The sequence below is a fragment of the Scatophagus argus genome, chromosome 16 (assembly GCF_020382885.2).
Source record: "Scatophagus argus isolate fScaArg1 chromosome 16, fScaArg1.pri, whole genome shotgun sequence".
Taxonomy (NCBI): Eukaryota; Metazoa; Chordata; class Actinopteri; family Scatophagidae; genus Scatophagus; species Scatophagus argus.
Window position 1 is genome coordinate 22218061 of NC_058508.1, and position 26016 is coordinate 22244076.

General features: G+C 48.6%; 2 protein-coding genes across 9 annotated transcripts in view; both read right to left on the minus strand.

The window, feature by feature from the left end:
- Nucleotides 1-7852, minus strand: part of LOC124073110 (caskin-2-like) — a 33515-nt gene extending 25663 nt beyond the window's left edge. For 2 of the 4 annotated variants that reach the window (XM_046415089.1, XM_046415086.1), the window contains exons 1-2: nt 7485-7852; nt 5237-5586 (exon numbers count right to left, since the gene is read on the minus strand). In XM_046415089.1, coding sequence (XP_046271045.1) covers nt 5237-5330 — 94 coding nt within the window. In that variant the 5' untranslated portion in view covers nt 5331-5586; nt 7485-7852. The remainder of the gene's footprint in view (nt 1-5236; nt 5587-7484) is intronic. The other 2 variants (XM_046415088.1, XM_046415087.1) reach the window with 2 other exon arrangements.
- A 2218-nt stretch (nt 7853-10070) lies between these two features.
- Nucleotides 10071-26006, minus strand: si:ch73-366l1.5 (FILIA-N KH-like domain-containing protein). 5 transcript variants are annotated; one of them, XM_046415116.1, is made up of 5 exons: nt 25623-26006; nt 18160-18796; nt 17129-17228; nt 14281-14351; nt 11639-12017 (listed from the first exon to the last, which is right to left on the minus strand). In XM_046415116.1, the coding sequence occupies exons 1-4, from the start codon at nt 25878-25880 to the stop codon at nt 14318-14320; spliced, it is 1029 nt and encodes a 342-aa protein (XP_046271072.1). In that variant the 5' UTR covers nt 25881-26006; the 3' UTR covers nt 11639-12017; nt 14281-14317. The 5 variants fall into 5 exon arrangements, with proteins under 5 accessions (XP_046271073.1, XP_046271070.1, XP_046271072.1 ...); XM_046415115.1 differs by lacking the exon at nt 14281-14351 and adding an exon at nt 12340-12399 and having other exon boundaries at nt 12002-12017; XM_046415117.1 differs by lacking the exons at nt 11639-12017; nt 14281-14351 and adding an exon at nt 10071-10552.
- Between the last annotated feature and the right edge of the window lie 10 nt (nt 26007-26016).

A 26016-nucleotide genomic window follows, 5' to 3' on the forward strand; every position in this document is an offset into this window, starting at 1 on the left:
CTGTGGTTTCCCTCTGGGGGCCTCTGGGGCCTCGGGGGCCTCAGGGGGGTCTGAGCTGACACAAAGCTTCAGCCTCCTGCTCTGTTGAACAATAGTGTTGGGACAGGAAGTCCAGAAGAGGTCCTGGGTCCAGGCTTTGTCCCTGAGAGCTGCTCTATGCCTCCAGAGCCTCAGCACAGCAGCATCCACCCTCCTCCTGCTCTCCCACCTCCTCCACCTGCCGCTCCTCCTCCTCTGACACGAGTCACAGCCAGGTTACAGCCCAAGACCTCCACAACACACACACACACACACACTTTAAAACATCCTGTCGGGGATCAGCTTGATGCTGTCCAGGTGTCCTTCTGTCTGCTGCAGGTACACATTTCTGTTTTATTTGGCCTTCAGATAACTTCAAATAATTTTTATACAAATGTGTTTTATTTTTCAAATGCTGACGTGTTTCTGTCAGTTTGCCAACTTAACAGGTCGACTGTTTGAGCGTTTCCTGTCTGCGTGGCCTGTGAAACAAACGTCCTGAGGACAGCGAGGGACCTGGCGGAGCTAATGGACAGCTGACAGCTCGTTAATGACACGTTTGAGTTCAGAGCATGTGTGGGAAATACAACAACCCTCTGAGCTCCTGATGAGTGTGAGCTGCTTCAGGGTGGAGGCTGATGTGTGTGTTCCTGCCTCCATCTGAACCTCAAACAAGAGCACCATTAGCACTCCACACTTATTGTTCAGGGGATGTGAGTTCAGCTCCACACCCGTTTCCTCAGACAAACCTCCATTGCTCTGGACACCAACCCCCCACCACCTCCTCCACCTCCCCAGCCTCCAGCGTGTGACCGGACGTGCCTGCTCAGAGGTCAGCCTGGCTGCGGTGGATCCAGTCTCACAGACATCATGCTCAACCTTCAGTTCCTGTTGGCTCCTTCAACGCGAACCGCGACGTTCACCTAAAGTACAAATGAATCAGTCGGTTTCCCCCACAGCCGCAAACCAGTTCGTGTCAGTCACACTGAGAAGAAGGCTGCAGCTTGGCAGGCCCTCACGCAGAACCGAAGCTTCAGAAACACTCAGGGTGGAGGTCCAGCACCATCACACCAGAATCCAGGGTGGTTCGGTTCAGGCAACAGAAGCTGTTTGGTCCGAGTCGCGACGTTTGATCTGCAGGATTCACTTCGGCTGACGGATGCTGACGATGTTTCCTCTGCAGCAGCCGAGCCGTCGGAGCAGGTCTCAGAGATGGGCAGGACGCTTGGTGCTGTGACCATCCGGGATCGTCCACGGCTACAAACAGCCCGCGTTTCGTTATCCGGCGACGCCTTCGGAGGCTCCGCTTCGCCCAGCAGCCACTCAGCTTATTGTGACATCAAACAGCTAAAAGCCCCCGTAATCAGACTAACGTTTCAGCAGTAAAATGACTGAAATGTGACTGATAAACATTAAAGGCGTCTCGTTTCCACACAAACTTGAAGTCGTCTCGGCGCCTCGCAGGGAAAAGAGCAGCGAGGGTCTGCTGGCAGCGCTGCAACGCCCACGAGGCCTTCAGGAAACCCTGCCGGCTGTGCTCCCCTGGACTCAGCTCGCAGCCTCGGAGACGGGGATCCAAGGTGCCGCTCAGGGGTCCGCATACCAGCACCATGACATCACCGCCGCTTTTCTTCCTCTGCATTCAAAGGCACGCTGCTGCCCGGACAATAGCTGGCACACACTCAACTCCGGGAAAATAACGACCAAAAGTTTGAGTGCGCAGACATCACGCTGAGCTGCTGGGCTCAAACCGCTCGGCGGAGCTCCTCCTGAAGGCCTCGAGGTGCTGCTCAGCAGACCCGCGCTGTCACATTCTCCGAGACGCACCAGCCGAGTTTCTGAGTGAAAATCAACCCGTTTTTAGCCCCCACCACAGTTCTGACCTAAATTAGAGCTCTCTGAATTCCACTCGTGCTCGGCGGTGGGAAATGTTCTGCATGCAGAGTCAAATCTCATAAATCAGACACAAGACAGTCGCCTGAACTGCACAAAATGAGAGTTTTGTCCAGAAAAAGCTGAACTTCTTCACCCAAAGAGAAACTCCTCTCCTCACCAAAGAGGATTCTGGGTATTCTGCTGTTCGGTCTGTTCCAGGACTCACGAGCAGCCGACAGGAAACAGAATTATTTAACCCAGAGTGTGTGTATCACACGGAGGAGTCAGATTTGTGAAATGAGCTTCAGAAATGACTTCCACGCCGCTGGGCGTTTATCACCTCGGTAGCACAGGTGAGTCCAGGTAGTCAAGATGCACCGAAAGCCTCACCAGTCCGCCTCCAGTTTGTAACCTCATGCACACATGCTGCTTTGGGATCTGATTCAATGTTTGGTAACACAGTCAGTCCAGGACTTCACTCAGTCTGAATGCCGACAGCAAGTTGGTCCTGCAGCACATTACGGGTGTTTACAGGTGTTTACGGGTGTTTACAGGTGTTTACAGGTGTTTACAGTCTCCAGCCTCACAGTCCTTTGATATCAAAGTCACATGTTGGTGTTCAGTCATGTGACGTCTGAGCTGCACAGACAACAGAAGAGCCGAGTGCAGAACCTCCGTTACATAACAGTGAATAAAGAAAACCACCAGCAGCCATGAGTGCACACACACACACACACACACACACACACACACTCACACACACTCACACACACACACACACTCAGCCTCCAGCTACACTCATTAGCGTCTCCTTTTCATTTCAAAGCCTCCGTCAGGAGCGGAGAGGAGCCCATTACAGCGTTTGTTTGGAGCTCACAGCCACCTTATTTTAGAAGACACCAAACTACGGCGAAACGAGTTCAGACACAAATCAGGAGCGTATTTCCCGGGCCTGTCGGGGGGCTGAGGGGGCAGAAGCCTTTTCCCGCTCCCTCAGAACCAGTGAGGTCCAGCTACAAGGTTTCCTACTGGCCACAAAATGTTTCATACACAGAAAAGACTTCGTGTTAAGCCTGGACTAAGTTTTGGTTTGACGCCCTCAGAGCCTGGACGGGTCTGATTCCTCTGAGTGACCCTGAGATGTCTGATAAGTTCAGGCCCAGAGTTAAATTAAGGCAGATCAAAGTGAGGCCCGGTCGGTTTCCTTATCCTACTTCCTGTCACGTCAGAGTCAGGACGGGCCCCTGGACAGCCGGAGGTCCCGAGGGGCCCCTGAGCCAGCCAACACTCACACACGAGCTTTGTTCCCCTTTTCAGACGCACGACGGCCTACTTTAAAGCCTGCAGGCATCCTGTCTGTTTGTGCAGCGGCTGAAGGTTTAACAGACCAACAGCAGAGTCCACAGACAAACACCAGAAGTTCACCGAGAGCTTTTAACACTTTGCCTCAAATCCGTGGAAACTCCGCTCCTCGTTATCCCCGCTGTGTCACTTTGGTGCTGGGAGATGACGAGGTGGAAGTGGAGCAAACACTGAGCCGAGGCCACCGATCGGCTCAGCAGTCCTCGGCATCTGCTCGACCTGTCCAGAGCAGAGGACGGGCCGCGTGAGTCCTGGTCCTGGATCCGAGAGAGTGACAGGACACACATCGGTCCTGCACTCAGTCGACTCATCGATTGGTCAATCCAGAGAAAAGGTGCCGTCTACTTTGATAATCAGCGAAGGTTTTCGGTCCAACGTCTGCTGCTTTTCTTTGTCATTTCTGAGAGCAGCTGAAGAGTGTTTGGGTTTTGGCCTGCTGGCCGGACGTCACTCTGAGCTCTGGGACACTCACAGTCGTTAGCTGCAGCCTCGCTGAGCAGACAAAGTTTACCTGAGAAGGTGAGGTGCACTCAGACCTCGCACACGGGACGACGCGCACACACACGCCCCGACACCACGCGTCATGAGCCACAGCTCAGAGCTTTGTTTAAAGTGAGACGAGCCGCACAGTAAAGCAGCACTGCAGCTCTTTGTGATTGGCTGACGAGAGTTTGAACCCAAACTCATGAATAAAACATGAGACAGATTCAGCCTGAGTGTGTGCGTGTGTGTGCGTCTTTGGCCTCTCGAGCAGACAGGTTTATGAGGTTCTCATAACGAGACTCTGATGAGCTTCAGGGTCAGCAATTAAACCTCCTGCAGGACACGTTTTGTCAGCACACGATTTGTCCTTTTAAACAGACTTTAAATTAGAAAACAAGCTCTGGATCTGCTGAAACAAAACAAACTTTATTTAAAGGTAATAAAGTAGCAGTTTAACACAAACACACTAAGAGAGATGCTGAAGTCTGATCTGAGGTCTGGACTGAGGTCTGAACTGAGGTCTGGACTGAGGTCTGGACTGAGGTCTGGACTGAGGTCTGAACTGAACGGCGTCAGTGTGCTGACTCTACACCCCAGTGCTGCAGTGAGAACGGGATGCCACGGCTCCTGGTGCACAGAGCTGGACCCCCTCCCTTCCCTCCCCAGTGCTGTAATTCCCTTTAATCCTGGCCGGGCACCAGCTGGGAGCTCCTTGTGATTTGGTGATGGCAGTGGGGGAAACACTGAAGCACCAGATGTCAGTTTGGGTCTCACATGTCCTGTAAAAATCCACCAAAACGTTGTGGAATACGTGACAGAAGCTGCTGGTGTTTTGTCAGGGAGTAAAAACTCTTCTGAAGTAAAAGTACTTCACAGCCGAGTCCGACCGGTCTGGAACAAAAGCCCTCGTGTAGCGTATGAGCTGATGGATTGGGTGTGTTGAGGTGGAGAACAATGGGTGGGGGTCATGTGACGGTCTGCAGGAAGTCCCCAAGGAGACGGCTACACCCCGACAGCTCAGAGAGGCGGAGGTCTGCTCTCCACCTGCCACCAACACGTGGACCGCATGGCGTTCACGGCACGCAGCAACGTTTAAGGAGCCGTCATGATTCTGGGGTTAACGACAAAAACGTCTTTGTAACATCACAGCCTCAACTTCCTGTCATCATCTGAGCTCATCTGCGCTGACCTCCGGCTGGCCCCAGGGCCTTCAGCCGGGCCCCCAGCCGGGCCCTCGTCCAGGCGCCTCACACTGCAGACATTTTCGATTTTCATGGGACATTTAAAATGTCCCATGTGATCAATCTGAAAACAGCGGATGACATCAGATCAAGTGTTCCACTGACCAATGAGAGACCAGTCCAGAATGTTTCACTGATCAGAGTGAAATTAATCCACACAAACAGCATCACACACACACACACACACACGTGTGTGTGGTCACGGACAGCCCAGGTTGTTTCAGAATAAAAGCATCAGCAGGTTGAGGTGTACTTACTGTTCCTGTTGGTTTTCAGTTTGGACAGCAGCTTCTGAGTGGACAGCAGGTCTCCACTCTTCACCGCCTGCAGCAGGTCCTGCTCCTTCCCCATGCTCCCTCCTCCTCCTCCTCCTCCTCCTCCTCCTCGTGTTTGAACCAGCTTTATTCAAAAGTCCCTCCTGCTGCCGCCTCAGAGTCTCATGCTGAGCGTCGGAGACGTGGACCTGCCTCAGGTGAGACTTCCTCCGTCTGACGCTCAGCTGACAGCCAGGAAACAGACAAGCTGCCGAATTTCCTGCTCAGACTTTTCTTCTGTTCAGTCTCGATTTGTTATTTCCAGGGTCAGCCGGGGGCCGACGTGGTCAGGACTGAAAAGAAACGAGAAAACCAGATCAGTTCATCTGTGAGGGGAGACCTGACAACCACATCTCGACTGCAGAGGGTTTCAAATAACTTTATGAAACAGTGACAGGACAGAAACAGAGACATGAAGGGTTTGGGTTCACTCCACCGAGCCCAAACACAGCAATCAAATTCAGACTTCTGCAGCTTCTCAGTGAAACAGGAAACGCTTTCAGTGATAATGTGACGTTGAGTTTTCTAACGTTCAGTGGAGGCAGCACGAACAGAAGAGTTTTGGACTGGAAGCGACTGGAGCAGATTAACCTGCTCATATGACAGGAACGACTAAACTGAGCCTGAGTGTCTTTAACTCGCCAACACCAGCTCAACATCAGGCTGGACTGAGCTTTCTCAGGTTCGGAGGCCAAAACAAACTCACAGAGCAAACGTGTGCTGAGAATTCTGCACAGAAACATCCTGAAGGCAACACCACACACCTGTCACAGGTGAGACCAGGGCCACGGGGCGGAGCCGAGAGCTCGCTCCAATGACAGAAAGTTTGTGGACTACGTGTCGGGTCCGAGCTATGGCGTCCAGCCTCGTCCTGCTCCGCTGCTCCCCTCAGGACTCGGTGACAGAGGACGCGCTCGCTCCGGCCATCCACTTCATTTCAACTGCACAACAGCTACTTAAAGTCTTCCGGCCCACTGAGCCCCCACACACAGGAGGGGGAAGCTGGCGCGGTTGGTCACAGCTTCGTCTCGGCTCCGCGTTCCTGCAGATAACTGACATCCCTGCTGACAGCACCGACCGACGGCCGCCGCAGCCTCACAGAGCGTGTTGCTGTGTAAACACGAAGAGCCGGATCTCAGGGTCCAGATAGCAACACTGGTGTGATCCTGCACCCGCCGCTCACTCCTGAACCGGTTCCATTACATAAGCAGGCAGGGACAGAGGAGCACAGGGCGTAAGCAGAGCTGTCATTCCCATTTACACCCATCACGTCCCCCTTTCTCCTCCACCTCCCTCGGGCGGTTTGTATTCTCACTGAAGTCCTGACAAGAGGAACAAGACTCACACGCTTCACTGTGGCGCTGCAGGGACTCCGAGTGAAGTCAGCACATCGGCTTATTGCTCGCTTGACAGTTGTTACTTTAAAAAAGATGAAGACATACTTTATTTATCCCTCTAGGAGAGATCTGGTTTCTTTAAAGTTCAACTTTAGTTACACTTGGTGCATGAGGTCAAACAACTCTGTGTTTTGTTTACACTGTGTGATTATCAGCACAGTGCAAACATCTTCTATCCTCATCACCTTCAATATGCACCATTTTCTCTAATTTATAAATACTGTCATGCCAGATTCCCTCAGAAAATGTACTTATTCTACATTCCTGTGTTCATCACCCACATGACACAAGCATACAGCATGTGATTCCCGTTTTGCCTGGATTTGTAGGAGCCAGTCACCAATTCGGAAATGCTTCAAGCACTAAAAAGAAATGTTAAACCGCTCACACTGAGGCTTGTATTGAATTACGCTCGCTGGGGGCGTCGGTCAGCGAGCTACGTGAGCTTATTGTAACTTGACATTTTTGTGAATCCAAGTGATCCTTAATGATGCCCAAGTCCGCCGAATTGAGGGGCTGCCTGTCAGCATAGAGACGGTGTTTATTGTTCAAATGTTGATATCAATTTTCAGATTAACTCGTCCACATAACGGACACGCGAAGGGAGCTCGGCGTCAGGCTGTTTCCGTCCGGGAGAAAGTGGCACATCCCCCGGCAGGACTCTGGCATGTAAACAGAGCGGACAGACCTCCACCAGCGCGACCTTTGGATCAAAGTTCGTTAAAGCACACGAAGAACCGTTTTCTTACACTCAGAACTGTAGGAACAAGGCATCCATTTCACTCGGCACTCACCTTCTTTAGCCAAGTATCCCAAAACTTAGCCGAACTCGGAGGAGCTGGCAGAGTATTTACTGTGTTGAGATTCCAGAAAAGTCGATCTTCTTTGACTTTTTATTCCAGGACTATAAGCTTCGAGACGTTCAACATTCAACTTTAATCCCCGCGCAGAATTACGATGAAAATGGTTCGTGTTTTAGGACTTTGGGACTTTGTACGACACTTCGCTGGCTGACGACCCTCCAGCTTTTCCCTCCTCGCCGTAAATGCCACATTCTCTCCGCTGGAGTCTCCAGACTGTTGGCACGTTGTCAAGTCACCCAACACAACATCCGGAACTTCCGGATTGGACTTTCGAAACAAACCCAGCTGTTCATAAAAATGAAAATAGATCTAATTGTTAGTTGCAGCCCAGATGCTATGTTCTTAAGCTGGTTTTCCTGAGTAGCTGATAAAAGAGAATCTTACGTATGTTTTATTGTGCCTTGACGCGCCTGTAAAATTGTGCTGAGATGAATGTAGGACACGCCAAACATCCACGTCCGTGCTTTTATTTTAAAGAATCAATCTGTTTCCTGTTTGTTCTGGCTGTCGTTGGGAAACTTAATGGAACAGACTCGACCCTCCCACCACCTTTAATCTCCGTCCTTCTCCACGCAAACAGACAGTCAGAATCCGTCCGTGGAAAACACAGAACAGGTTGATTATTTCAGCCTCGCTACACGTCTGAATATCACAGTTAGGTCCAGTTTGAGTGGACGGATGAGCCGAACAGGCCGCGAACCAAAGAATCTGACATATTGTCCTTTAACCATTTATCTATAGCTTTTAGCAAGCTACTCCATTACTTTAATAGCTAAAAACTTATTATTTATCTACTACTTTTACCTAACAAACAAACATTAGTTTTGGCTAACTATTTGAACTATTTATCCATTAGTCCCGTCAGTTTCTATTTTAATAAAATGTATTCCATACTTTCCCTCATGATTTAGCTCAAACTAAATGTTTATCCATGACACGTTGCCACCATATTACAGATTTTGACATATTGATCACTTCTTCAGTACTCGATTTAGCTGCTAACACGTTAGCCTCTGGTGCAGCCGATCACAGCAGGTTCAATGATAACATAAAAACATTTTCTTGAGCTTTCTATCCTCGCTGTGACCACTTTGAGACCACACAAAATGTGATGACTGTCGTGACTTTGCAGATTTTACATATAAAAAACTGAAACTTTTAGAGATCAATAAATGATATCAGTGATAAAAAAGAAAGAAAATCACACAGAATGTGCTGCTGAAAATATGTTTTGATTTACAAAGAAAACAACTGCAGCTGGACTGGATGAGGACTGACTAAAGGGAAAACCTCCATGTGTGGAAGCTGTTGAGTGTGAAGTGTGTGCTGGAGGACCAAAGCCTGCAGATCGTGGAGTCCAAGGCCGTTTGACGGAACCAAAACAGCGGTCACAAGCCGCTTCTCAAACCTCTAGGCTGCCTCTTTAATTTAACTTTACTAAACATTTGAGGTACTTTGTACTCCACTCCACACGAACACTGGAAACGTGCTTCTCTGAACAGGTGAGCGGAACATCAGAGGCTTGGATGTTTCAACGTGAAGCACTTCGACCTGCCTGAGTGAACAAACTGAACAACACGAGAACCTTTTAACTCCACTGACGGACAACCAGGAACAAACACAGAAATCAGATTCCTTTTACACCACAGTGTACCTGAACTGTTCACGCACCTGTCCACCTTGTCCGGCCCACTCGTTGTTCAGAGACAAGCTTCTGATAGCCCGATGTGACCTCAGAGGGGAACGGGACCCTGGAGAGAAGACCCGTCCTCACAGGAAAACCCTGTGGAAGTCACAGTCAGCTGATCTGAGGTCAGACAGAACAGGACATCACGTTACTGCACTCAGTGCTTACTATGAATACTTTAAGTACATTTTCCAGTTTATAATGAGTGGCTTTGGCAGAGTATTTTTCCAGTGTTAGTACTTAGTTTGTACTCACATTACAGGATGTGATATTTTAAGTTGTAACCAGGTGACTGAACCTCACCTGTCAGGGTTCAGCTGGCCGTGTTTAACTTCCCAACAGGAAGAAAACACACTTCAGGGAGGACGCGCTCATTGTTCCCTTTAGGGTCGTTTAACACCTTCTCCCTCTTCAGGTGAGCTGCTGCGGCTGAAGTCCAGCAGCACGCGGTGGTGGGTCAGCTGACAAGAGCTAAACGCGCTAGCTGGATAATTAAACTAGCATCAGCTGAATCTTTGTAAACGAGAATCTCCCAGGACAAATCGTCCAACACGCTGAGACATTTGATGTGTGATAAGTAATAAAAATTACAAACACTTTATGGCTCAGACAAACAAGATGCTGATGAGTTTATGGACCTGCTGTCAGGCAGTTAGCTCAGCCTGGTGAGGGCTGAACAAAGCTGCACTTTCTGTCAGCAGTTTGTGTGATGAAGAAACAGAAGGAAGAAGAAGCCCGTTTCATCTTCTCTGTTCTCTGAAGCTACAGCTTTTTGTGTCTGAATTAAAATGTCTATCAAAATCATCACAATCTGCAATTCAGATGTTTTATTTTCACATTTTTATTGTCACGAAATAAGTCATCACAGCTCATTTCAAATAAAATGAAAATCAGTCTCATCTGTTGGATTAGCTACTTGAAAACCACACAAAGCCATTAGAAAACACTACATTACCCATAATGCAGCACTCAGAGCTGCTATACAGGCCTGAGTGCCTAAGAGGTTTTTCTAAAGTTATTCTCTTAAACAGGAAAACTGTGATGGCAGGTTAGAGCCAAAGTCATTCAGAGATTGACGTTGGAACATCTGAAACGGGAGACGACTGTGAGAATAAAGCAGAAAAACAGAAGTCAAAGTTTCTTTTTGTTCTTCACGTCAGGCCCAACAAACTGGATCAGGCTGCAGTTTGCTGCCTGCAAAGAACCGTGAAACGAGCTGTGATGCAGACGTGAAGTCGGTCGTGTGCTGCCGGATGTGTGACGTGAGGAAGGCCAGGAAGAGGACTGGTCTTACAGCAGCCGGGACACGAGTCTGTGATGTGAGAGGAGGTGAGAAGGCACACAGTTTGTTCTCACGAAAACCACCACAGGTGAACTGCTGATGTGTGGATCAGCAGCAGAGAAACTGTGAAACGTTTCGGGGGGAAAAACAGAAAGAGCGCAAAAGACCAACGACAACACACTTCCTGTAGAGGCTCCCGCCTTAGCTTAGCTTAGCATAAAGACTGGAAGCAGGGGGAATCAGTTAGCCTGACGGTTCACTCAGAGGACCAACATGCTTCACTGAACGTCCTGCTGAGCCACAGGACTGAAACTGCAAGTAAAATAAAACTGTGGTAGCAAACAACCTGATATTCATATTCAGTTTCAACTAAAACAACATTTCATCTTCAATCTACACTATTTCACAGTCAAGTCTTCATGAGTCTGCGTTGCCATGGTAACCGAGGGGACCACGGCCGGCGTCTCAGAGGGAGTAGAGCTTCAGCTGCTCCTCCATGTCTCCCTCCGTCACCTCCCCCAGCGCCTCCTGGTTCTCCCTCAGCAGCAGAAAGATGGCCGCCAGCTGCTCCTGTTGCACCCTGGGAAGTCAGTCACACGCACTGCACTCAGAACAGACATGATGCTCTCTGACGCACTAAGTCACCAGTCATAAAGCATTACAGATGTGACCTATAATGACTTATAAGCTACAGGTTGACTCATAGTGTGTCGTAACAGTCCATGCAGTATCACCAGGCATCACTGTATGTGTTCTGCAGGCCTCATCACAGTAACACAGTACACTAACGTGTAAAAGAGTCTCGCTATGACGTCTGAGAGGTTTCTGGATTAATCCTGTAATATCTCAAGAAAAGTCTCACATGTTGTGATAACAGAGTCACAAAGAAGAGCAGGTGTATGATTAATGTGGACAAACTGGTTTATTTCTGTCATTTCCATGCGATATTCAAAGGCAGACGTGACGAGCTCGGGATCTGAGTGTGTTGTTTGTTTCCTGGATGGTCACTAGATGGCGCTGTCGCCGTGTTTGTGAGCCAACACAGGGAGCAGGAAGTGGAATCTGAGCATTTTGAAGTGCGTGAGATGCTTTTAAGAATCCACAAGTCACAACATCTGAGCAGTTTCACACGTTTATTACGTTTAACTTTGAATCCAAACACAGAAAACTTGAAACACACGACTGAAGCCTGGAAGACGTTTAAGTTGCTGTTTTAACTGGCGGACTAAACTTCGTCTGGGTTTAACGTCGCACTCGTCCTCTTCGAGCCTGAAGCTGCAGACCGATAAAAAACACTGAATCCTAAAGGCACTTTGGTGTAAAGACGTTTGCTATTCACGAGCAGCTCAGGCCGCAGACAACAGAAAAGGTGAAATAAAGAAGTTCACTTCCGACAAACTGCATCCGCTCGCCACCCTCGCAGGTGGAGGGAAACGAAGACGAGGAGGAGGAGAAGAAGAAGAAGCTGGCGGTTTGGCTGAATCATTCAGGGACTCTGAAAGAAGAGACAGACGTTCAGGTGTTGGATCCCATAAATCTAAAATGTGCATCTTAATGTGTTCAGTAACTTTAAGAGACCAAAGCAGCCGGTTTGAATCATTACAACAAAGTGAGCGTTTCATGTGAAAGCAGCAGCACATCCGTGAGTTTACACGGTGGACACACCGGAAGGAGCTGACACTGAAACTCATTAGCAGTTTGTGACAAGTCAGGAGGTCGTTCACTGGTCGTTTTTACTCAGTAAACCAGCAGCCAGTGCGGCAAAAACAAGAGGACGTGACACACACACACACACACACACACACACACACACTCACCGTTAGCTGTGCTGTTAGCAGGTAGCATGCAGGGTTAGCAGGCGGGGGACAGAAGCGGCACTGAAACGAGGTGAAAGCAGCGAGCGCTCAGTGACACTGAACCAGAACCAGAACCGGCAGCACCAGATGGAGGCAGAAGCTGTCTGAACGTTGTGAACGCGATCAGGGGAAACAAACGGCTTTATTCTGGATGATAGAACTGATCTGAAGTGAATCAATGACTCACTTAAACACATCATCTGAATCTGAATCGTCAGCTGTTCAGACTACTCGGATGATCCGTTTTGGCCTCATGAAAGCCTCCAGTGCCAGGATTTGTTCGCGTGCATTGGTCAGCATAATGTTTTGTAAATGATATAATAATTCAGACGTGCCTGTAAAGACTGACATGATGCTGACTTAAGAGAAAGTCTCCACATACGAACGCTAACGGCTGTTCCATGTAGTGGCTGAGTGTGTCCTGCAGGGGGTGCTCGTGTGCAACAAATTAAAATAAAGGCTTCCTGAATCGAAACAGAGCAGACGCAGAGGCTGTTTGCTGCTAAAATTAACAAAGAGAAGAAGACAAAACGTTTTGCTGCGTGAAGTTCTGTTTTATCTCAGAGTAAAAAACTTTGTGATTTTCGGTTTGGACTCAGACCAGCTGAGGGAGGATGGAGGAGGGTGGAGTTTTCAGTAGGACCATGGTGTGGTCAGATGGGATCCAGTTGGATGAAGCTACCGGAGGCGGTCGTACCAGGCTGATATCAAGTCCGGCAGCTGCCTCCAGAAATCACAGCAGCTCTGATACCAAAGTCCACACCCATCGAATGGAACCAGTAATCATGTGGCTCCCGTTTCAGCTGCTGGGACTGAAACCTCACACTCCTCAGGAGGCGCCGCAGGAGGTATTCACATCCACTACTCAAGTACTACTACTACCACACTGTAGAAATGTTACTGCAGTAAAAGTACAATCAGGAGAAAGTACTGGGAGTATTCAAAGTAAAAGTATATTTTGATGCTAACACTTTAATTTGTATTTTTTCAATGCAGAACAGATTATCTCTGCACTGTGGTATTAGTACTTTTATTAAAGGAAAACATTTCCTGACACAGTAAGAACAGAATACTGCAGTAGTACGCAGTGTGTGCAGTATGGACGCAGTGTGTGACAGGACTTTTGTAGGATATTTCACCTTCCCTGTTAGGTTGTTTGGCGTCTCACTGAACAGTTTGACGTCAGGCCGAATGTGTTCACTGTGCGTCCTCTTAAAGCTTCCTTTAGGATGTTTTGTATTTCCTGTAAGGACGTCTCATCCCCTCTGGGGACACATGACCCACATTGGACGGCCCCCCCCAGAGTCTACTCTGAATGTGTCAGTGCTGGTTTGTACTGGGAGGCTGCGGTGACACGTCCGAACATCAGGCTGGTTCAGGAGGTGGTCAGTGAAGGCATCACAGGGTGGTCTGATGAGCACAAACTGACTGATTCATATTCATCAGAGACAGTAAACATCACGGTGCTCAGGTAAAAGGCTTCAGATTTTTCTTTTTTTATTTATTTACGATTCCTAATGTGGTGCAAAGTGCGAACATTCTAATTTTATTTTATTTTAGTACAATTTACTCTACATGTACTTTCTGCTTCTGCTCTACTTTTTACTCCACTAAATAGATTTGATCATTTGTTTACTTTGGAGATTAGGATTAGTGATTAAAAATGATCAACAGTATGACATTTTATGAGATTAACAGATTAGTCTTCTGCCCAAACAAACAGTGTGTACTGAAATCATCCACGTTACATTTAGAGAAAAACAATTTGTGAGTTAAATACTGAGTCAGTAAAGGCGTATTTCCACGTGTAAGTGACTTCACAGTGAAGCGGGCCTGTCCAGGTGTGTGAGGGCTGAAGCTCCGGGGTTATCAGCAGGTTATTTAACAGAAAGGTCGTCTTACCGTGTCCTTCCTAACACACAGCGTCTGCTCAGGCTGCTTATAGACAAGTAAAATCAGACGTGAGCTCTACCCTGAAACGATAAAGGTGGAGGCAGTCAGAGGCTGTGCACACCAAACAAACAGACTGAAACGGGGGTCTCATGCTGGGACCTTCCTGGAGTCGGGGGACGACGCGGGACGGGGTCCGGGGTCCTGGGATATACAGCTGATGAGATACAGACGTGATTTTCAACATCTTCAGTCACCCTCTTCTGCTAAACCTCATTTAGATTCCAATAAGGTGTCTGCACAGGGAGCCTGCAGAGGGACTTTAACTCAGTATGGTTTACTGACTGAAGTGGGCCGTGGCCTCGTCCACCTGGTGCGTTCGCACACCTGAACATGAGACCGATGATCACCTGCATGACCAGTCAGCATGTGGAGATTTTCATAAGCACTAAGCCAACGAAGTGAGACTCGGATGAGAATACTTGGCTGAATATTTGTACATAAACGTGTAAAGCTCGTTCTGAGAAAATGGAGGGACCATCTGGAATTGTGGATTTGTTTGAACCTAAACCAATAAGCTGGAGATAATCAATACATTGACTGGTGCACAAATGACAACAGCTGGATCTAAAATCATCCTCAGCAGCTCACACAACACGACACCAGAACGTTTCTTAAATAAAACTCCTTCCTGGTTCGTTAAGCGCCGTCATTTCAGCATCTCCAAAGTCCTGCTCAGACGTCGCAGTCATGTCATAACAACTAAGCGTCCTCAAACTCCATGAAGCTTTTTGTCGGCCTGTGTTTCCTGTCTCACGAGGTTTGATATCCGCCTCGCTTTACGGTCGGCCCTGATTGACCCGTGACGTCACTCAGACGGAGACGCCCGCCCTCCTCAGCCTCGCCGTAAAAACTCAGTGGAAACACAATAAAGCAGCGCTGCCAAGCTACACAAACATTTTAAGAGCTCCTGGAGTTTTAAAACATGAGCCTCCAATCAGGGCAGCCGCGAACGGCGACTCCCCACGCTGACACAAAGCCAGAACCAGAACTGTGACCCAAACAAAGCGTCTGTCCTTTGGCTCGGCTGAAGAATGCAGTCCGCTTTGAGGCTTCGGGCTCAGCAGTGCGGACGCCGCTGACAGAGAGACGGCCTACGTAACAGACGATTACACAACACGTCCCTCCATTCACTGAGTGCTGCCCTCAGGACGTCCTGACTGGACAAATGGATGCTGCTCCGTGGGGCTCCACACACTCAAACGTCTGTCACGTCACACGTTAAGGCAAAAGACAAGAGCTAACTGATTACAGATGACAAAGACAACATCTGGAGCTCCGTCCAATCGAGAGCAGGACGTCGCGGTAGCTTCACGCTGCAGCCGGCGTAACCTCCTAAAGTGGCAGGTTAAGAAGCTGGGAGAGGGAGAGATCTGCTAAGCTAACTGATGCTATTGAGTCAGATGTTTGATGTTTCATAATTTGAGGCTTGTCGTGGTACTTTTGTGAAATATAATGCAAAACTTTCCAGACTGAAAACTCACCTGTTCCACCTGCACCTGCCCTCCTAACATCCCTGACCCTCTGACAGCCTTCACTCTCTCATGTCTCCTGCTCTTCTGCTGAAGCACTTCTGATTGTGTTTTAGCTGAAGCTTGTTGCTACTCACTCTGTAAGTCGCTTTGGATAAAAGCATCTCTAAATGAAGTGTAATGAATTATTATTAAGCAGTACTTTACAAGTTGACTGTTCTCTCTTTACCCTGACCAGATGTTAGCATGCTAATGTTAGCTCTGTCAGTTGGTCCGGTTCGCTTCACAACAGCTACACTAAATATTCTGCGGTCTCCTCGTAGCAACTCGCTGCTGAGTTTCAACCTGTTTTCTCTTAACACACACTGAAACACTGAAAACTTCAGAAGAGCTTCAGCTCGTCAGGCTGCAGTCACACCAGCAGCTCAGCGGCTCTGCAAGCTAACTACTGCTAATCGCGTCTCGGCGCAGAAGACCAAACTCGTGTTGTTTGGAGTCCAGACTGTTGAGGACGGGGGGACACAGCACACTCACTGTTAAGATGTGGTCCAACTTGTTGGACAGAATAGAAACAAACTGATTATCATAAACTCACTGCCTCTGCTGTGATAAATATCAGGCTAAAGCTGGCCACTCTGTAAAGTGACTACTGGTCCATTAACACTTGGATGCTAATGCTTCCGACTACGACGACCACGACGCTCCACAGAGCGCCACAGCAGGTCCTTCCTGGAGTCACTGTAACAAATCCAATTTCCCCCAGCGATCGATAAAGTTCTGATTCTAAAATGGTTTATTTCTACACTAAATAAATCCAAACATCAGTAACAGCTGGTCTGCCTCCCACAGTTGAAAGAAGAGAAGACTTGTGGGAGATGGAGGAAAAACAACTTGAAGTCAAAGTGTGTGCACAAGAAACTATCCATGAGTCTATATTTAATTGGTCAATTAATATCTCTTCAACTGCATATCATTAGGCTGCTGATCTCAGACCAGCTGGCCTTTGTTTTCATGCAGGTGATGCAAGAAACCAAATAAAACAGAGCAGAGAGCAGCATGCAAACAGCATGACAAACATCATGCATCACAGGGGGACAGGAGGGGTGAGGAGGGACAGGAGGGGTGAGGGGGGTGACGAGGGACAGGAGGGACAGGAGGGGTGAGGGGGGACAGGAGGGGTGAGGAGGGACAGGAGGGGTGAGGGGGGTGACGAGGGACAGGAGGGGTGAAGGGGGACAGGAGGGACAGGAGGGGGACAGGAGGGGAGAGGAGGGACAGGAGGGGCGAGGAGGGACAGGAGGGGTGAGGGGGGGGGGGGGTCAGCTGACCTCTGCTCCTCCTCGATCTCCTCCTTGGTCATCAGCGTCTCAAACTTGCTCTGTTTCTTCCCTGGAGTGAACTTCACTTTATCTTCAGCTGCAGCCACATCTGCCCCACAGCAGATAGACAGACAGACAGACAGACAGACAGCAGACAGACAGCAGATAGACAGACAGAGTGTCATTTCAGTGCCTTCGTCATGATAAACTGAAGCACATTACAGATTAAAGTGCTCAACACATCAGCCATCATAACTGCAGTATCCCAACATTCAAACTACAAGTACTTTTACTTTTGCTACTTTGGGTTTATTTCACTTTGACTTCCTGTTTCTACCAATGTTAATGAATCATTTACTAACAGGTATGACAGTGTCATATTATTTATTGGTACTACAGTAACACTACAGTAATACTTTGCCATACTCGCTGGCGTTCACTTAACTTCACGTGTTAACGTCTTCCTGTTCGTGTGTGTTTACTCAGGAGATCAACATCATCTTAACAAGTAACTCGAACGAAGGCTTAATAATGTACACGCACACACGCACACACACACCTGTCCCTCCACCTGCTGACCTGTTGTGTCACAGGTTGGAGGGACATAAAGCAGATTGTCCACCTGCGCAGGTGCTTAACTGACTGTTCAAGATTAAGAATCAGCCTGCTGAAGCAGATGGCTGCTGGACGTCGACACACACAAACACACACACTTCCTGAGCACGCAGGAAGTGAACACCTGGACACCGTGTGCCTGCTGTCATTGAACTTCCTGTCTGAGCACGTATGCCTCATGTGTGAGATGCAAACGAGGCCGTGCTGGTCAAAGCGGGTGTCCTGAGCGCCGTGTGGTCGCACAGCCGCCGACAGCTGCCTGCTGTGAGACGCCATCTTTAGACTGAGAGTGAACACAGGAAGCCTCTGACCACGAGGTCCAGACGGATCCAGACCAACAACACGCCGGTCTGTCGCCACACACTTCCTGTCTGTGTGTGTGTTCCATGTGTGTTATGACTGTGAGAGAAGTGTCCCTGTCTTACCGTTGTTCAGGACAGCCTCTGGTTCTAGTTCTGGTTCTGTAGATCCAGGGATCTGCTCCACAAAAGGTTCAGGTTCGGCCACAGGCTGCTGGACCACTTCAGAGACCGGTTCGGACTCAGCGACAGGCTCGGGGACAGGTTCGGGTACTGGTACAGGTTCTGAGACTGCAGATGGTTCTGGGACAGGTTCAGGAACTGGTGCTGGTTCTGCAACAGGTTCGGGTGCTGATACAGGCTCTGGGACTGCAGATGGTTCTGGAACAGGCTCAGGAGCTGACACTGGTTCTGGGACAAATTCAGGTACTTGTACAGGTTCTGGGACTGCAGCTGGTTCCTGCACAGGTTCAGGTACAGATACTGGCTCTGGGAAAGGTTCAGGTGCTGACACAGTTTCTGGGACTGCAGCTAGTTCTGAAACAGATTCAGGAATTGACACTGGTTCTGGGACAGGTTCAGGTGCTGATACTGGTTCTGCGATAGGTTCTTTTACTAAAGATGGTTCTTGTGTTACAAAAGTCTCTGGTGCTTTCACTGGTTCTGGGACAGGTTCTGGTGCTTGTACTGGCTCAGAGATGGGTTCTGGTACTGGCACTGGTTCCGGAACAGGTTCAGGTGATGTTACAACTTCTGGGGCAGCCTGGGGAGACAAAATGTATTCGACCCGTTAACTTGTTTCATAAAATGAGCAGGTGTTCCACACGGGTGTTGTGGAAGCGAGCCTTCAGTACTTCTGCGGCTACACCTGATCTTCCTACATGAAAACATGCTAACAGAATAATTTCATCATACTCGTCACGTGGACTCGTCAGTCTTCCGCACAGACCGCATGTTTCATAAATATATCATGTGACCTCTGAGGGACTAACGCTTGCGTGGGACGGACTTCTGTCAGTTGCAGCTCCTCGTTGAGGATCAGCCGCCGCCTGCTGCTGACACCAGGACAAATTAAACCCTCTTCAGTGTCTGCCAAGCTGTGGTGACAGCTCTCACACAGCCTGTACGTCCCCTGATCAAAGGCCGACCTCCCCGCTCGTCCGGACAGACGCACCTGTCTGTGTCTTTGGTGAAGTGCTGAGCGAGCACAGATCGACACGGGGAGCAGCAGATCTGGTTTCTCCATCAGCCTGCGCGCTGCTACAACACACAAACATGGCAGGACTCACGGCTGTAGGGACGACTTGTGACTGAGGTTTGCAGAAAGACGCTTGCTAGATCATCTTAGCCTGTTGGCTGAGAGTTTAGTTCTATCAGTTCAGTGCTCGCTTCTGGTTCTGTTAGCCTCCAAGTCATTTAGCAAAGTGTTAGCTTGTAGGCCCTTGGGGCTCGTGCTTCATTTACACAGTGTGAGCAGAGCAGGAAGAAGAGGGAAACGCCCCGTTAGATTATCAGATTATCTGAGTAGCCAGCTCATTGTAAATTGTATGATTATAATGTGAAAGTGGTTTTACCTTAAAGTTTTTAGCTTACAGTTAGCTTCCAGGCTTCTCGCCCACCAACGACTGCTTAGCTAAAGAGATAACTCACACAGCCTCGGGGTTGTTGGAAGGTGGCTCGGCCTTCAGCCCAGCCTCCAGTCTTTGTGCTAAGCTAGGCTGAGCGCATACTGAACATGATATTTTTCCCCCAGGATGGAGAATTCATGACCCTCTAAATGCCCTACATTCTCCAAAATTTCAAACTTAAATGATTTTGTATGTTTGTGTAAGCAGCACAAGAGAAAACAAAATCACAAACAGAAGAAATGTTTTCAGAAAAGAGACTGCAGTGTCCTTGTCTGGTCCCATCAGTCAAAACCAGCCCGAACCCGAACTGATGAGTCACCGCAGTGACAACTGGTGGCATCATGGGAGGCCAGACAGCGAAATGCATCAGGCCAGCCTGCTTTAAACCACTTCTGCTGGCCCGATTAGGAAAGCAGACTGGCAGCCTGCGTTCCTAATCCCACAGCAGCCCTCCCTCACGCCCTCCAACTGGAATGGCATGCATTTAGTCTGAAACGCTGGTCCCTTCCTCTGCCTCCGAATTCCTGAGCCGTGAAACACCAAAATAATCTAAACACCAAAGTGCCGACTCGCTGAAACAAAGTGGTCTGAGTCATTAAATCATTTTATGAGTCAGCAGGATGATGAACCGTATTCTTAGCTGAAACCGAGGCCAAGCTCGAACTGCAGTCCTAAATTGGTCAAATATGTTTGTTGGGTGAGTAAGTCTGACATGAGATCATCAGTGTTATCCCCTCAGGCAGTCATGTTTCTGCTCCGGGACGAGAACCAATCAGGCAGCATCGGAGCTGCGACAGAAGAACGTTTCTGCCAGGAAAAGATTAGAACAGACGAAAAGATAAAGACAGAAATGAAGAGATGGTGAAGAATTGTCAGATGAGGATTCAAAAATAAAAGTCGACTTTTGGTAACAACCTCAAGGCTATCAACACTAAACTGAGACAATAAAATTCTCAGTCATATTAGCAGACATTAGATTGTAATTATAGAGATTCTTATATACCTCGTTAAGATCACGAGACGATGAATCAGGATTTAAGGATACCAAATCAAGATTCTAATGTACCGATTCAGGTCAATGCAATTAGAATACGATACCAATTTAAATTTATTTCTCAGTATGTCCCAGTGACATGATGAAAACCCAAATCGAAGCTTTGAGACATTTTGCGCTCTGCTGGCCTCCACAGCCAGTCAGAGCGTTTCCTGGTAAATATATCCCATGCTGTAACACTACACTAAGTGCTTCACTCTTAACAGCCGTTTCAGCTCTGTAACAGGCCTCAGAGGAGGGGCTCAGGATCCGCTGGCATGAGGGGAATTTAGTGAACAACCTGAGCAAACACTGAAGAGGAAGCAGCTCCAGTCGGCGAAGATGAGCAAGCTGTCGCTGCACAGCGGACCGGAGGACAGCTTCCTCTTCCTCTGTTACCGCCATGCAGGGGCCGGGCGGTGGGCCTGAGAACACACTCGGCCCCGAGCTCACACACACACACGCCACCTGTCAGCATTACAGTGACAACGGAGGCAGACTCACCATCAGCATTAGTAATCACTAATGGAACAAATGGAGCAATTAAAGAAAAGCAGCCTCTCAATCCGCACATGTAATTTCCAGCTTTAGTTCTTCAGTCCTCAACTCTCTGCCTGATCTCCACCTCTGCGACGCCGCCTCCATTCAGACAGCGAGACACTTCCTCTCTGCACGAATCAAACTGCCTCCACGTCTCTTCATATCATTGAATTTTATTTATTTCTCTTCTTGTTACTTTGCCATAACCAATCAGTGGAACCAGGCTAAGTGAGGACCAGTTCTGAGCTCCAAATATCTCCAAGGAATATTATTGATATTACAGACAGAACGCCTCAGAGGAAGTCGTTATCCTGGGAAAGGTGTGGAAGCACAGGTGGAGGTGATGGTGCTGAGCTCCCTCAACCACACAGGAGGGATTGGCTCTGTGCTGTGATATGAAGCAGCAGTTTTGTCCTGGATTTGATGCTCAGCAAACTGCACTGAGCAGCAGGAGGGTCGTCAGATATAGGATGGGACTGCAGACCAGGCCCGACCAGGCCCGACCAGGCCCGACCAGGCCTGACCAGACCAGACCATGCCAGACCAGATCCAACCCAACCAGGCCCAAGAGGGTCCAATGCAAATTTCAGGGGTTACTGTAAAAAAATTATTTTTGGACTACCAAATCGATTTCCCCACAAAGATTGTGGCAAATAAAAATTATAGATAAGAATTTTGGAGCACTAAAACCAAACCCAAATTACAGCAGATACATTTTGGAGACAAAAACATCCATTTGCTGTTCTTAGGCTGAAGGGTGGCTGGAGGTGGAGCAGATTCGGCTGTAACATTAGAACATGCTAAGCACACAAATGTCAGGGAGCCAGATTGGGCTCTGGGTCACATGGCAGCGATACATGGAGCAAGTGCAGGCAGTAAATCTGTAAACAGGAAGCTGTCAAAGCCTGCAACATGAAAACACTGCAGGTGTTTACAGAACCTGCTTATTCCAGTGGAGCCGAAGTCCGACAGAAGAAACTGTTTTTCGGTTAGTGGCGCCTGTAGCCTTCAGACGCTGCAGCTGGTGATTCTTTTCACTCTGGATTCAACTGCTGATTATTTTCTCCATGAAACCGCTGACTGTTTGGTTTGTCAAACTGGTGAAAATGGTGAGACATGTGGTCCCAATCAGAGGCCAGAGGACAAAGTGACACCTTCACGATAGTCACGGCAGACACGGTAGTCCAGCCAACAGTAAAACCGTCACAGGTCATGCTACCGTGCTAACAGGCTGAGGCTAAAGCTAGCAGGACGTCTGCTGTCCGTTGAGAGTGTGTGTTCATGGTACTGACAGGTCAACAGTGTGGCTCACTGATGTGTTTTTATGGCACAGAGAAAGAAGAAATATCAAGCTGTAGAACACACACGGCACTCATTAGCACTTACACTCACTGTTGGTCGGAGGGCTAACACTAACCGCAGGCTAACTGCGGGCTAACAGCAGGCTAACTCCCACACAGCTTTAGGCGGAACAGACAAAGGCCAAGCAACAAAACGGTCTGTGTTTCAGCTCCACAGAGACGTCTTTATATGGACAGCTGTAAAATCTGCTGCGTGCTGACGGTGAAGGCGGCCTCTGTAGGATAACGTTATCAGTGGACAGGAGGGCGTGGCTGCTCACCAACACTAAAGCTTTATGTCCATGATAGTTTGGCAGCAGAGGCCAACATGACAGCTCAGTTTTATGACCCACAGGATGCTGTGACACTTCACTCATTAAACACAGTTTGGTTTGGTTTTAGTTTGTGACGGACATGAAACTCTGCTGTTTTATTGACCCAAACAACAACTTGGTCGTACAGGACGGTATAAAGTACCTGTGGAAAGCTGCATGTTAGAGACTCACTAACTGACTCCATGTTGGTGAACATACGTGGAGTCACATGAAGCCACCTCCACCTCCAGAGTCCACTTCAGACATGTGACCCCACAGACATACAAATATAGGGTTCCCGTCGGACACCATGTATAGACAGCCAGTCCGTCGCATGTTACAGCCGCTGTGGACGCATTCCTCAGGCTTTTTACGAGCTCTGCTGCAGGTGGAGAAGAGTCAGGAGGAGCCAACCGTCGAGCGTCGACACGCCGAATGACCGCGACCCGCCGTTCAGAACCACACATCTGACATGAAGCTGATTTGCAAGTGAGCTCATAACATCAGCAGACATTCAAATGCTTCAGGAGGGCGAGCACAGGCCTTCTGTCCACGCTGGACGACTTCTGTCCACGCTTCTCAGAACAGCTCGGCATTTTCATACTGTGTGCACAAGCAAATCCAGCTGATGTATGAGGAAGAGATGGGACAACCTGGACGAGACACGAATATGTGACCAGAGAGAAAAGATCAAACTGTCTCCCTGTGATGGCAATCAGCACCGCGTGGGTTTTACGCCTCAACACGCCACTTTTCCATCCATGTCTGTCCAGACTCGCACATGTGGTGACTGAGCATCGCCACAGGGCTTCAGGTTCCAGGGTGGACACCCAGGCTTAGCATCACCAGTTCAGTGTGGGACCACAACGTGGTCACAGTCCGCCCCTTCTGCTCCCGAGTTCCACTGTGAAGCTGACCTTTGACCTTTTGGATATAAAATCCTGTCTGACATTTGGGTGAAATGTTGTCATTATGAGTGCATGAATTCTTGTGTTAAAAGTGCTTTGTGACCTTTGACCTCCAAACTGTTTGCATCTATGAGTCCTGTGGACATTTGGGCCAAACCTGAAGAATTTCAAAGCGACCCAGGGACACTTTACATTCAAGAGAACAGGATGGACATCCTGAGGACATAATGTCTCCAGCCACAGCCATCGCCTGAACGGAGGACATAGAAAACAGCTGAGTGTCGCTGAAGACCATGAGCTGAGGGTGAAGCTCGGGACGAAGCTGGTGGACCACGAGTTCAGATCTGTCCTGTGTAATCATTTGCACATGTGAATCTGGTTTGTGTTTTTATGTGGTGTTCAGGAACAGTATTTTAAACACGTTAAACTGTTGACCTGATGATGGCGCTAGAGGAAACGTCAGAGGACCACCAAAGATATTAGGATTGAGTGTGAGAGGAACGTGAAAGTCTGGACCACATGATATCACGGTCCATCCAGAAGCCGTTGAGACATTTCAGTGGACGACAGAGGGACGTCATCGTCTCTTATGGAGCTGCTAAAATGATCTCAGAATAACATCTGTGGCCCCAGCTGCTCCACCTCCCTCAGGTGTCCTGTGTCTCTGCTGTCAGTCACAGGAAACTCAGCATGTTTTGGACAGTCACACTGAGGCTATTGGGGGGTGAGTCATTCACACCTGGACACAAGAGACTCTAACGAGTCACATGATGTCTGTGTGTGACACGTCACGTGTGGGCCAGTCCACCATCTGGCTTTAATGCCTGGGACTCCCAACCAGTTAATCAGAACTGAAGAAGACTTTTGGACAAGAAGTGAAACGTCTTCACTCTAAACTGGAGTCCAACTTAAGCTCCTCCACGAGAGATGACCTGGATGACTGAGAGTCCACACAGACGTGTCTTTTGGACACAAAAATACATCTGAGGACATCTCTCTGGAGTCTTTGGTTTACTATTTGTGACATTTTGTGAATGACATAACTGCAGAAGCATCTAATGGGGCGTAGCACAGAAGTCCGGACCCTGTACACAGCCCCCCACCACCACCAGCACCACCCAGAGCCCACTGGAGACGGGCCAGACCCACACCCCCAAGTCTCAACCATAATCACTGAGAATAACCTGGAACTGCAGCTCACCTCACCTCACATACAAAATCCAAAAATCCACAATAAGTGTGAGACGAACTGACAAATGACTGCAGGCCAGCTGTCTGTGTGAAGGTGTGTCAGTAGTATTCCTGTCTGTGGTACCTTCACTGTGCGAAGAGCACAACTGTTCTGCCACTTTAAACACGACTCTCACACGTTTTATTCTCAGATGATGAAGACTTTGTTTCGTTGTTCAGGACAATAAAGTTGAGTTGAAACGAAGCAATTTGAAGTGATGCAATCCTGAGTTTATTTATTTATGGATGTTTAATTTCATTAATTTCATGTCAATTTCGACACTTCAGCTGTCTCTAATTTTTTGAAACGGTGGTGGATCAACTGATTTGACAGTTTACACAAACATAATCAGAAATATCTCAATGAAATTTAAGCTCTTAAATGTTACTGCAATTTCATGAACATTTTAAGGAATTTAAAATCATCTATAATGTCGATCTGCCTTTGGTGTCCTTGCTGTACTTTTGTATGTTTTGTTTTTATTTATTTCTTTTTTTTTCAGCAGTAAAAACATTACACGAGCAACAGGTTTCTGTTAACCTGAAATCCTTGTGATCATTAGATGCTCTCCGGTAAACCGACCGATCGATCGTACCTTAACTTGTGAGTCCTGGATGTCCTCCACGGCCGGAGCAGGAGGCTCAGCCCGCCCGGAGGCTTCGGGGGCGGGTGGGAGCTGCTCTCCCAGAGCTCTGGACGGGGGGACGTCGTCTCCGTAGCCCACTTTGGGCTTCTTGCTCCCGGCAGAGGAGGAGGAGGCGTCGGGCTTCTTGCTCAGGAGTGATGAAGCGAAGTAAATGGCTACGACGGTGAAAAGGATGGCGGGAATGAAGACGACGGGGTCCAGATCCATGATGGCGGATTAAAGGGAGAAAAGTTCTAAAGGTAAAGTGTGTGTGTTCACCAGGCTGCTGTCACACACACACTGCGCCGCGTCCCGCTGCTCACCACTACCTCAACTCAAACACTAACAGAGCGCACAAAATGAC

What these genes read in the sequence shown, in the direction of transcription:
- si:ch73-366l1.5 (XM_046415114.1), bottom strand. Translation starts at nt 25,880, where the DNA reads ATGGATCTGGACCCCGTCGTCTTCATTCCCGCCATCCTTTTCACCGTC. An exon ending in TCCAGGACTCACAAGTTAAG is followed by an intron (nt 18,797 to 25,622) that starts GTACGATCGATC and finishes TTGTCTCCCCAG; the next exon opens with GCTGCCCCAGAAGTTGTAAC. An exon ending in GAGATCGAGGAGGAGCAGAG is followed by an intron (nt 11,103 to 17,128) that starts GTCAGCTGACCC and finishes CTGACTTCCCAG; the next exon opens with GGTGCAACAGGAGCAGCTGG.